The sequence below is a fragment of the Coffea eugenioides genome, chromosome 2 (genome assembly GCF_003713205.1).
Source record: "Coffea eugenioides isolate CCC68of chromosome 2, Ceug_1.0, whole genome shotgun sequence".
NCBI classification, from domain to species: domain Eukaryota; kingdom Viridiplantae; phylum Streptophyta; class Magnoliopsida; order Gentianales; family Rubiaceae; genus Coffea; species Coffea eugenioides.
The window spans coordinates 11,286,858-11,299,771 of record NC_040036.1 but is presented as its reverse complement, the minus strand read 5'-3'; the positions used below and the strand labels follow the sequence as shown (position 1 = coordinate 11,299,771).

Sequence of the window (12,914 nt, the reverse complement as noted above, 5' to 3'; positions counted from 1 at the left end):
AAGTAAAAGAAGAATAGACGAGCAGTTGGTGATTGAAGCATCCTATCCTAGAGCTCATGCATAAGGTTATTGAAGGATGCATCTAGGAAAAACAAGGGGACGACATACACACCACTGGATGTTTAATGATAGTACGGCGCGTCTTTGAACTCCATTATTGATATTGGAAGTGGACTGAAATGCCTCTGCCAAAAGTCCTAGAATAAAGAATTCATAAACACGTGCATAATGTGCATAATCAGCAAATTGGTAGTTAAACGTGAATTTCAAAACATCAACTCTTGAAAAGTGATTTTGGAAAAGATTATAGATGTTAAGTTTAGATAATCTTTAGGATTCCGTGTTAGATGTTAGCAATCCTTACATAATCTTTAGGATTTAGTGGATTTAGTGGATTTACATAATCCTTACATAATCGTGTTAGATGTTAAGTTTACATAATCTTTAGGATTAGTGGAAAGAGAACTGTTGTTTATTGAAAATGATTTTGTTATTGATTGCCAAACAATGTACTTTTTTTATTTTTATTTTTATCAACACAGGGGGTACTTGGTTAGTTATTCATTGCCAAACAAGTTACTTGGGAAAATGAATCACAAAAATACAGGACTTTACGGCCTCTACCGAATATGGGATTCTTAATTAGGCCTTCGATAGAGAGGAGGATCAGAAACTGCCTGCCGCAGGATAGAGTATTCCAAAGGGTCAATCAAGACTATCACATCAACAGAGTTTTCTTGAGTTGACTCCATTTTATGGAGGCGAAGTTCAGATTAACAATTGTAATCCAAACTATAAGGGATTATATATATAATTCTTAAATTAATTATAGGACAGCTATTTGAAAAAAGGCTAACTGATAGGAGGGTGAAGCATAATTTACCTTAAAATCATTTTTGTGATTTAGTACTTCAACAAACAAGTGTTGTTTCCTTGCTAGGTTGAGAGATACACATCTCTTCATGGCATTGGGGCTTGGTGTGTGACGTTGTACGAGATTAATTAGAGAGCAAAGTTAATCTTGGCACGTGTATTGTTTAAAATGACTAGCAAGTCCAATTTTTTTTTTCTACATCCTTCTTCTCGGGCTTATCTGTCAAGTTTAGGATTCCAACCACGTGAATCTCACGCTTATCTGTCAAGTATAGAATTCTAATCATGAACTTAACAGCAGAAAAAATCCTAAGAGCCTTCTCTGATCATTGGGTCGACTCTAGTAATTTGACTAACAAGTTTAATCTCTTATCACAAAATGGTATTTAAACATGATTTTTCAAAAGATCAACTATGAAAAGTGATTTTGGCACCTTGAATTTGTGTCCCTTATGTTCATTCTAGAACCAAAAAACTGTTGTAATCTCACAATATATTATAGATAGTCAGTCGTACATGCATGCTTAGATTACAAACTAACCCGTGGTATCTTTCGAGTTGGTTTGAGCATCTAATGAGTCAACTTCTTAGTAATTATTCTAGTAATAAAACCCTTTTCTTTTGATAAAGAAAAGAAAAAAAAGCTTCCAACCATATATTGCTCTCTGCTGAATGATTAGTAAGATAAAGTAATATTACCTATTGATTGCTAAACAACTTACTTGAGTGAATCGATCGGCAAAAGAGAGAGAGAAAGAAAGGTGGAGTTTAAGACTTTATCTAGGATACTTTCAATTCGCGAAGTCGCTACAAGAAAACAAAGAGACATCCGGACGTAATTACCAATTTCCTGTGGGTTTGGTTTTTCCAGTTGTCTTTCTATTTTTGTCTTCATCATTTTTTTTCCCTCTTCTCCATTCTCCCTTTAATTTCTTCCTCATATGAAGTCAATCCGCAGAAACCACTTAATATTAGACACGTCTGTCAACTGCTAATTTCCATATATTTTCTCATAAATTCCAGAACATTTTCAGCAATGTAGCTTATTGTAGAATGATATGTTGGGTACAGTTGCTGCATTAGATAATTACCCTCCAAATACACCAAGGGCAAAGTATAGGAGTGCTTCCAAACAACTACTACTCTATATCTTCAAATGCGCACACGAAATTTCCTCAGTCAACTAGCGCAAGAGGTTCAATCAAGTTAGAGAGGACCCGCTTCCTATTCTCTCGATCTTGAACCCCAAAACCATCTCCATGTTGGTAAATGAAATGCGCCACTCTTGCTTCGTTTACTATGTACTTGGCTGTTTTTTGCAGAAATGTACTGGTTTTGATGCAACGGCTGTTGATTTTCCTCCATGTCCTCCATATTATGCTTCTGATATGCTCCCTAGCAACTTCTTCTGAGACGTTTTCTTGTCGCATGTAACATAAAATTGATGATGGTGCATCTCCTCTCTCTAATTCCGCCTGCAAATAATTCAGAATTTGAACATGAGTTAAATAAATTCACTTAAAGAAACACCTGACATATAATTCCACTGATTAAATAATTTTACTTACTGTGGATGTCCCCTGATCATTGCATAAACGAATTATGAGTGAGGTATAGTCAATGATATCCTTGTTCTCTTCAACAATTTCCTTAACATCCTTGGCCGTTTGATTTTCGACACCGAAAATTACATGAAGAGAAAGCAGAGGGCCAGATGAGGATACGGATGCATTGTCTAGGTATTCTTCTAGCGATGGTGTGTAACCCTGGTTATCCCACTTGGCTTCCAAGAGCAAGGATTTGCAAAAATCTGCCCACTGGCAGAGGGAAAAAAAAATATTTAGCTCAGAATTTAGCTGAAATGCAGAATAAGTTAATTAATTAATCTTATTTTATGCATGGAAGTTGATTTGAGAACGTACTGCTTTCTGTAGATGCGGTGACGCTGAGCTCCAACCTTTTTCTTTCTGAATTTCAATTGCTATTGCATCTGTGGTGTTGTACAATGTCCAGAAACAAGTCTTCATGCACTCGGGTAAATTCTTCACTTCCTCAGGCATCCACCTATGGTCAAGAATTGATCATGTTTTAACATGTATTAAGGTTTTTTCTGTAATAGACAAATATATTATGCAATTTATACCAAGGTTTTATTTATTTGTTTATTTTTTGCATGCAATATATTCATATTACGTATACACAACGTTAAAAAAAAAAAATCAATTTTCCATATGGACATATTGTGATATTGTACGTGGAGAACATGAGATAGAAGAATGGGTCAATGAAATTAATGTACTAACCTATCAACAGCGTTGGTGAAGCACTCTAAATCCTCCAAGGAACCATAAATGTCATAAACATCATCAATTATTAATACCAACTTAATGACTTTGCTCAGCCATTTTCTCAGACTTCCATGTTCAGGCTCAAATGCTACTCCCCCAGCATAAAGAAAGCTTTCAACCATTCTGTCCCTAGAAAAGCTCAATTTTTCCGTGATTCCAAGCTCCATCCACCATCTAAATCAGGAAAGAAAAGAGATCTTTAAAAAATGTTACTTTTATTGTTGTTTTGGTCAAATTATTCTGCTTAATTGGTCAAAAAATTATGGCATGATAAATCACCTTGATATCTCCTTGAGATCTTTCTGGTGCGCTGCTTGAACTATGTTGAAGTTAAGCTTTGCCAACTCCACTAATTTGGGATTAATTTTATCCTCTTGTTCATATGCTAAAATACGTTTCTTGATGTTGTACCATTCAGCTGTCCAGTGCAACGGAAGACTCAAAGCCTGATTGCAAGAGCTTGCAGCAAAATATGGCTTGAGACTTCTGATAGAGTATAACTTAGCCTCATTTAATATGTTCTCTCCTTCTGAGCCAAGATTCGATGCTTCAAAGAGCTCAACCAAAGCTTCCACATTCGAAGCTATGCTTGCCTTGAATTTTCCGGCTTCATTCACGAATCCCAGAAACATGTCTGAACATGAGGCCATCCCAATAGTTAGAGTGCATGAAACAAGTCATGAAGAGTTACAAATTCAATATTTACTAAGAGAAGATGCTAGAGGATTAATTAATATCTCTTCCTCAAATTAATATTAGCGGTGATCTGGAGTTGGAAACTTCAATTAAATTAGCTTTATATATCAAAACAAGTCTCATTAATGATGGTTTATTAAATATGTGTGAAGAGAAAGATAAATTCTTGGTCAATAAGAACTCAGACATGAGATGTATAATGGTCAATAAGAACACAAAGATGCTTATTTCACCATTATATATTAATAGTTGCATAATCACGAATAATTAATTGTTCATGCCTGCACTAGAAAGTAGCCATGATTACCGCTTTTGCAACAAAAATAAAATCAAGTTTCTTGAAAATCGAAACATTTCTTAAGGTTGGCAGCTGTTCAGGAATCTACCTTCAGAAGCTTCGAACCCGTGTTGCCTGAGAATTCTAAAGCATAAGGCTGTAGCATAAAGATCATTTTCCATGAAAGTGCTGAGGTTTGTTCCAGAGCTTATGGTGTTCAGTAAATTAGCGATTTCTTCCTGGAAGTGATTGGCCAGACCAAGTTTCCAGATGCAGTCAACGAGCTCTAGATTGGACAATGTATCTCTTGCATCCGCAAACGTCTCTTTCAATTCGTCCTTTAGCTTCTGGGCTTTCCTTTCGTATTTCTCTTCCTGAGAGGAAAGTTCCAATTCCAACATATTAAAATGATGTCCACATGTAATAAATTGCCAAATCTCGTGTGATTTGTAAACTTAACGTGCAAATTTGAACTTTAGCCAAGTAAAGCTGGAAAAGTAGATTTCTTTTGCCAAAATTTTTTTATCCTATTTTGAACTGAATGTCCTTTTCAGGTGAAAATGAATTGTCGGAGCATCTGTTTGTGAAGCATACGTTCTAAAGTAGCTTCTACATCTTCACCAACTTTCACCACCAGCCCCAAGTAAATCAACGCACCATTTCTTTGTGACTAAAATTTAAATGACGTTAGAGGGCAAATTTAAAGCAAACTACAATCATTAGGGAGAAGTGAAAACCCTACTAAAAACATGTTGGAGGATCATTTTAAGACAATTTTCATCTAGTTAAAGACTGAATAAGTAGAATTAAAAGTTTGGCAATCATAGTGACGATCAACAAATCATTTTCTGCTAAACATATTGGATACATTCTCTTCACACAAATAATGTTGACGATTCTTTTTGTGACCTACCAAATATGGTGAAAGGGAACAATAATTTCAAAGAATGCAGTTCCAAAAAAAAAAAAAAATGGCCCCCTTCGAGGCCAAATTAAAAAAAAAAATTCCAATCAAGAAAATACGAAACATAATAAACAGTGAAAAATTCATGGGACTGTAAGAAATAGAGCATTGTGATGCATGTACGAGAAAATGGAACGAGAATAATAAACGCAAAACATATACAAGTTGCTAGACAACATTCTGGTGTGTGAGAGTAACGAAATCTCACAGTGTATTTGCTAGCAAGAGATTGTAAGAGTTCATATTTCCAGATATTTGGTTTGTAGTTGGCTGTTCGCCTTTGAACACTTTGATCTATATTACTAAGAGCCTCTGGGTTGGCCAGAGATCTGGAAAAATACTGCACTTCACCAGCCATTTTGGCAATGCACCTTGTGGGTTTAATAATTTTAAGGTATATTGTGGAGTGGAGGAAACAAAAGCAAAGAAGAAGAAAATACAGTACCTAAGTATGAGATGGCACGGCACAACTAGTTCCCAACTCAATTTATAGAGGAGTCTGGGAAAGACGTTTCACATTCATGAAGTTGCGAATTTGGACTGGCCTGGCCGAGAACGGGTTGAAACCATGGTCACCGTCAAAGACTTTAAATTTTGGTGGAGTGAAAGGTAAAGAATGAAAACCTTACCTTTTATTAATGTATTACTAGATATGATTTTTTCTAAATCGATATGAATGTGCAATTTTGCGTCCGTTTAATCTGACAATGGTTCAGTCCTTATCAATTTTTCTAAATTCGGTTGGGTCCATCCGTTTAGGCTAGACTAGAGGTTGCCGTTTAATAATAATAATAATAAAAAAGACAATGGATAGAAGCTTGACTACGACGTGAAGAAAATTAGGGGTTGAAGCTTCGCTACCACGTGAACAAAATTAGGTTACGAAACAGAATGATAATGATACTACTACACGAATCGTCCCTAACTCAAGTTCTCACGCAATTCACTTTGTCATATGTTCCAAGTCCCATCCAAAGATTACGATACTATTCCATCACTTCTCCAATTTGTCCGCCATACGCCTCTTCTCTTCCATTCAAGCAGCTAGGATGATTATTTCTTTTAGTTTGTGTTCGAGTAGATGTAAATTATTTTGTTTGTTCTATTCTTGGGTTGGGAAATAGTTGTCCTTGCAGACGGAATAGCTTATCCATGGGCTATTCGTGGAAAACGGTCATAGCATGTAATGCTATAGGTGTGCAGTCTGTATATCCGGTTTTAACAAGTTATGAATTCAAGATATCCTACTTTTTCGGATAAAAAAATTGATTAATATTTTTTATATTATCAATGTATATAATGATGAATTTAAATGCATATCTCGTCATTTCTATTGAATTTGAACACTAAACTCTATATATGTGATATGCATTTAAATCATATAAATATAAACACTGCTGATGTATAAAATTTTATCCTAAATAGATGCCCTCTTCCTAATTATACTAGTGTTTCTCGCCAAATCCAATGGACAGACTTGTACATCCATGAATTGGCTATACAAAGAGTTCCTTGTCATGTAAATTTGTCACCTTAGTTTTCTTAACAGTTGGGAAAAATCAAACTTTCCGAGTCTCTGATTCGATTTACATTTGTTCTTGGACATGGCTGTGAATGGTTGGTATTTACGACCCGTAGTTAATGCTTTATTTTCTTAGCATTTCCATGACTCTTGGAAGTTGTATGTGCTTTTGGGCTCTCAAGACAATTGCTCATTTTTCTTTGAAATCTTAACTTACGGATCGACCAAACAAAGAATTGCCTTCTTACAATTTAAAGTGAATATTGCAGAAAACTAATGCCTCGAAGTAAACATATAAAACATCCCCTCCCAATTGCAATAACATGAAAGCTTCCATCTAGGAAATTTCTTAGGTGCCCAGTACATACAAAAAAAAAAAAAAAAAAGATTTCGGCTAGTTTTCGGACAAGAGAAATCAAAATCTATTTGTCTAACATAGTTTGTCAAAGGAACATTTCAAGAAGCATGCAAGTCCTTTTATTCAAAATTAAGGTTTTGATTTAGAAACACATGGCAGCATGTGATTACCATGCGGGTACAAATGGCTCGAATAAAGTTAAAGAAGTGTAAACTCGTACTATTGGTTTCACGAGACCCAAGAATTGGATGTCTTGGTTTAAATGTCTCTTTCTTCCTCTTCACTTCATAAATTTCACAAAATTTTTTTTTTTATTAAAATTCTTCTTCTAGCAGGGAAGGAGCAGGATTTATGAAGTTCCTAATTTACCCCTACACAATAAAGGATGAGATGTTTCTCCTTCTAGTTTTTCTTTCAAAAAGTTTCCTATTTTCAAGACTTTTACTGATTAGAGCATAACCAAATAATCTAATTAAATTATGGGGAGAGATGAGTTAGATGGTTCAAGGAGGGGGAGTGTAATTGAGAGATTTCGGATTCAAACTCTCCCGATTACACTAAAAAAAAAAAACTCATCTGACTAAATTGGTTTTAAATACTCAAATTTAAGCTTCATGTTTTCAAAATTTTTAATTGTCACTTAGTGCATAACCAACTAATATAATTAATTTACTGGTTTAAAATGCAGAAAAGAAAAATACTCAAAATTAATAAATTTATTTTATGAAAAACTAATTTTCATATATTCCTTTTTTTAACAAAGGTTGAAAAAGGGTCAGCAATGGCACACACATCGGATGTGCCATGAGCAGTAGTGTAAAATAAACCATTAATAAGATTAAACTATGGGCCTGTAAACAAACTCATAGTGACCCATCAAATTTGTGTATTAATTCTAATAATTGATATTCATAAGATGTGCAATCTTTACATTAAAAACAGACCAAATTTTAGGAATTTACGTTGCACAACGAACAATTTTGATAGCAGCTTTGACATTAGCCAGGAAGAAATCAACACATTTCCAATTGTTAATATAGTTTGCATGAAAAACATAAAATTAAAACACTGTCAATCAAATGCTCAACATGTGCAATTGTTTTCCCATGCTTTCTTTTTTTGACTTCCTCCTCGCTAAAATTCCTTACAAACCCGAGAAAACTTTATACTTCCATTCTTATCTTGAGATCACTTCGGTTAAACTAGGCCTTAAAATTTACAAGCGCAACAAGAAAAATTTTGTAATTATTGGCGCTACAATTGGAGGACAAACCTCGTACGCATCCAGCAACGTCCAGCTTTTTAGTTGTTAAACTTATTTTTAGGACCACCAACCGTCAGCCCAGTGCCCGGTTCAGAAACCGCCGCTTCTTGACAGCGAAAGCTGCCCGTGAAACGCCTGTGCAAGATTCCAAAAAAAAAAAAAAAAAAAGATTCCAAAACACATATAGTTACCCGCCCAACCATCCTACTGCCATAAAGAGCCATACGAAGCAAAGGCATCGTATTCATCTACTGGGAATCACAGCAATGGCTCTTAACAATTCTGGGTATGGTATATCTACATGGTGTAGATACATGGTATATATACGTATATATGGTGTAGATTAAAGTGTATAACAGTTGCTTGACGGTGTGTCATGATTATGTGATTGATATTTATAGGAGTTTAGTGTCGTGTGGAATGGCTAAGGCAGGATCTATAAGTAGTGGAGGTAATTTGTAGATCTTTAGCAGAGTTAATCAATAGAATTAATTTCCCTATAGAGTGACATCTATATTTAACTTAGGATATATTCCATAATTTTTTAAAAAGTAATAATTTTGGGATTCTTAGATGCAGGAAAGAAGGATAATATAATACTAAGAGGGAAATGTGATAAAGGTGGGAACTTTGTAAATTTTTAAGGGGTCAATGTGATGGATGAATTTAACAAGATTATGGGGAGAGAGAGAGAGAGGCAAATAAGGTGCTTCTATGGACTTCAGGAGGGATTGATAAAGTGGTAGAAATAACCGGGCTAGGGAACTTAAATGTAATTCGGACTTTAGAAATGAAACATTACGTTATAGTTTCCATTCAAAAACGTCAGGGGTACTTTTTCCCAATAAATAAAGTATAACTTTTTATATATTGGTAGTGTATAATTTTTTTCTATATTAGTAGATTTAAATCATGCCATATAACATGAATTTAAATTTCATTCAATTTCTTTTTTCAGAAACAAATTGGTGTATAAAACTTCCAATCTAAAAGGTCAAAAGAATAATCGAGGTAAAAAAAAAATTTTTTGGGGACAAATATAGGCAATTGCTATAATCGAGGCCGAAGTCAAACTCTTAGCTGGGTATTGGGAGATTGCTATAACAGACTTAACAGTTATGTGTCTTGTAACGGCCTTGTATTGTACTCATTCAATTAGGCTTTTGGATTCAAACATGATTGGCCCTGTTCAGGTACCAGAGTGCAAAAATGCGAGCGTGCTAGGCTCTAAGTTTGCAGCCCAATTAAGGTAATAAAATGAAGGGAAAATGTCCTAATGGCCTCCAACTCTTTTCTAGGTAAAGTTTTAGCTCTCTAATAATTAACGGTAACGTTTTGACTCTCGATCTAATAAAATAACATATTTATGGCCATTCTGTCAAATTCAGCAGTTAAAATTGACGGGAAGCATCATCTCGTGCGACGCGCGACCAAATATCAAGGGCATTATGGTCTCTTTCCCAGGGAACAAGTTCAGGATGTCGCTGGGTCTTCCGGTGGCGGCACCGGTGAACTGAGCCGATAACAATGGGGGAAAGAACCTCTGCATCATTTTGGTAAAGGGGATCAAGGGTAGGCTCAACAGGCTCCCTTCTGCTATCCGTCGTCTTCGAGAGCATGAGTGCCAAAACCGTCGTTGTCTTCGGCCTTGGGTCCTCCCCAATTCCTCAAAAGAAGTATTCATTTTTCAATTGGTTTTTCTTTGCCATCAACATGGGTGCACTCTTGGGTATTACTCTTCTAGTTTATGTGCAAGTGAAGAAGGGCTGGAGCTGGGGATTTACGGTTCCAACTGTGGCAATGTTTTGCTCTACCGTCATCTTGGTCGCGGGCTTCTTAAAATATCGTTACCAAAAGCCAATGGGAAGTGCCTTTACTAGATTTGTTCAAGTCATTGTGGCTTCTGTGAGGAATCGCTTTAAAGGGGTCAAATTTGAACCAGGAGTTCGGCTTTATGAGGTCCCGAATGAAAATTCTGATATATTTGGTGCTCGGAAGCTTATTCACACTGAACAATATAGGTTAGGTTTCAATTAAGCTTTTTCTCCGGATTACTCATGATAGGGTGTTAATTGTTAGTAATTTTATTATTAATTTCCCCTTTTGTTCTTGCCAAATATTGTTTTAATTAGTAATATTTACTTATATTTGGTATTTGAACTTAATTTCAGGGATTGGAGCAAGAAACTACAAAAAAGGAGGGACTTGCTCCATAAGTGGGAGACTTCAAGAAGGCTCCATCGACCTGGCCCACAAGGAGAGGAAGAGACGGACTGCATTTCTTTTGCTGATGAGGAGTGTCTTGAATCCTAGGAATCCAAGGAGCAATGAGAAACGAGAAAAGAGGAAACATTAAGAGGCCTTACCTTTTTGTACTTTGATTGGGGAATCTCGTGGGGACCACGGAGATAAGAAGCATGAGTCATTTGGGCTCTTGGAAAGGAAACGTACAAAGGCTTGTGAAATGGAATTGGACTCTCAATTCGTGCGGGGACCACGGGATAAAGGAAAGCATTAGTCATCTTCCTTTTGGCTTTAAAAAGGAGAATCGTACAGAGGCTAGGGGTGCTGATCAATAGCTTTTAGCATAGTTTAGTTTTTTTCTTTCTTAGTTTCTTTGATGGCCTGGATCTCAGTAAAATTACTTGGAGATTTTCTCATGAGGCATGGCTAAGTTTCTCATCTAGTCGAAGGCCAATTTGAAGGCGCGGTTCCAAATATCTGTGAAATCGAATTACTTTTATTTATTTCTTTTATTCATTGGTATTTGTACGTTTCCTGATTTAATTGCTTATGCCTGTTATGTTATTTGAATGTCAAGTACCCGATATTCGAATTAACCTAATGATCTAATGCCAAATTAATTGATTGAATCCGTAATTGTTCAATTGATTAATACCAGTGGCGACTAGCGTAATTGGTTTCATGTTAGAGAAATGTATGATCTAACTTAAACAAACCCTCGTAGCGTGTTTGTTGGTTAGGGTTGGGCTTTTCTAATTATTAATGCAATAGGGTAATTAAATCCTATGGTCGTACTTAGGGTTATTTCTTGGTTAGGGAAATAGTTAACGGTCGTACCTTAACTATCGAGAAATTAAGGAAAGGCTGGTTGTTTATCGCGTGTGTGACAACTATAACCAATCTAGTAATGAGTAATTAGATTATCTTTGCATCGATGATCAAGTGAATGGACCGTGTCTGAAAAGTTGTACCTTTGGCTAGAGTCGTATTGGTTATTGATTAATTTCTATTCGTTGTTTTATTAGTTAGTTAATCAGTTATTTTATATTCTCCAAAAATCCCCCATGCACTGAACTCTAGAAGAAACAAATTATCCCCAGTCCCTGAGGAGACGACCCTACTTACCACTGTCTACTATTTAGCAAATTTCGTCAATTAATTAATTCTGCTATATCGGATTAAGCAAACTCTTCGGGAACAGGGTGAATCAAGTAACCCATTGCACACTTAGAGTCCCTGCTCCAGTACCTAGGATTAATTATTGACTGCTTTTAGTGGTAGTTAGGTTTTATTTTTATTATTGCACAGGCTGACGCCCTGTCAACTCACCCGAAGGATCATCAATTTCCTCAGATCACACATCTCTTACTCATGGGTCCTCCCCAATTCCAACCTCGATAGAGGAGCAAACCTCCCCGCCGCACAGCCCACCTGGGAAATTGCCTCCTAAGCCTCAGCTGCCAATGCCGGCTATCAATCGCTACGTCGTAGGTGAGCCCTTCTTAGTGTCCAAGATGGCATATTCAGGTGGGCAAGGAGGAAGGGGATCAAGGGTAGGCTCATTTCGGTGAAAGGGATCAAGGATTTGCTATCACTGGGCCAATTGGGAAGGAGTGTGCTGATCTTTAGCCTAGGATTGCTAGTGCTGCCACTAAATACACTAAATACTTCTTACAGGTAATTAGCTTTTTTATGTCAAAAAAAAAATTGAGGTCTTTCGTGAAGAGCAGAGGGAGGTCTTCCCTCACAACCAGACCCAGGCTCACAAAGAAATCATCCCTGTAGTCATACTGCTTATTATCGTGAGGAGAAGCAAGAGCAACAACAGCTGTGGCGGTGGCATAGGTGGTGGGGTGGTAGAGGGGTCGGTGGGGCGAAGGTGCTTGGTAAACCATTCAGAAACTATAATACCCTAGATATTTGATCGCGTGTCTCACGAGATGATGCTTCCTATTAATTTTAACTGTTGGATTTGACAGAAGGGCTATGAATATATTGTTTTATTAGATCGAGGGCCAAACCTTTATTGTTAATTATTGAAGGGCTAAAATTTTACCTGGGAAAGAGTTGGAGGGCCATTGGGACTCTTTTCCCTAAAATGAACCTAGTGATCCGACCCAGAAGAATGATGAATAACGATTATCCAACTTTACAGTGATGACCCTTTTTATTTTTTTAACAGAATGATGACTTTTGCTATAGTAAGTAATTTGTTAAGCAATGGGCTAAACATAACCAGCAGACAACAAACACGTATCAAACCTCTCAGTATAGCAAAACCAATGGTAGATAGCATCTAATCCCATATCTAATTTCAGAAAACCTAATGGTAGATTTGAAACAAATGATTTCAAAATCTTGATTTAGT

At 36.3% G+C, this 12,914-nt stretch overlaps 1 protein-coding gene across 1 annotated transcript; it reads right to left on the bottom strand.

Annotated features, from left to right (window-relative positions):
- Positions 1 to 1,859: 1,859 nt before the first annotated feature.
- LOC113763246 (alpha-farnesene synthase-like) lies at positions 1,860 to 5,578 on the bottom strand. Its single transcript, XM_027307001.1, has 7 exons — positions 5,367 to 5,578; positions 4,304 to 4,568; positions 3,501 to 3,855; positions 3,177 to 3,395; positions 2,796 to 2,937; positions 2,442 to 2,690; positions 1,860 to 2,348 (listed from the first exon to the last, which is right to left on the bottom strand). Exons 1-7 carry the CDS (start codon positions 5,514 to 5,516, stop codon positions 2,049 to 2,051), a joined length of 1,680 nt encoding a protein of 559 aa, XP_027162802.1. The 5' UTR covers positions 5,517 to 5,578; the 3' UTR covers positions 1,860 to 2,048.
- Between the last annotated feature and the right edge of the window lie 7,336 nt (positions 5,579 to 12,914).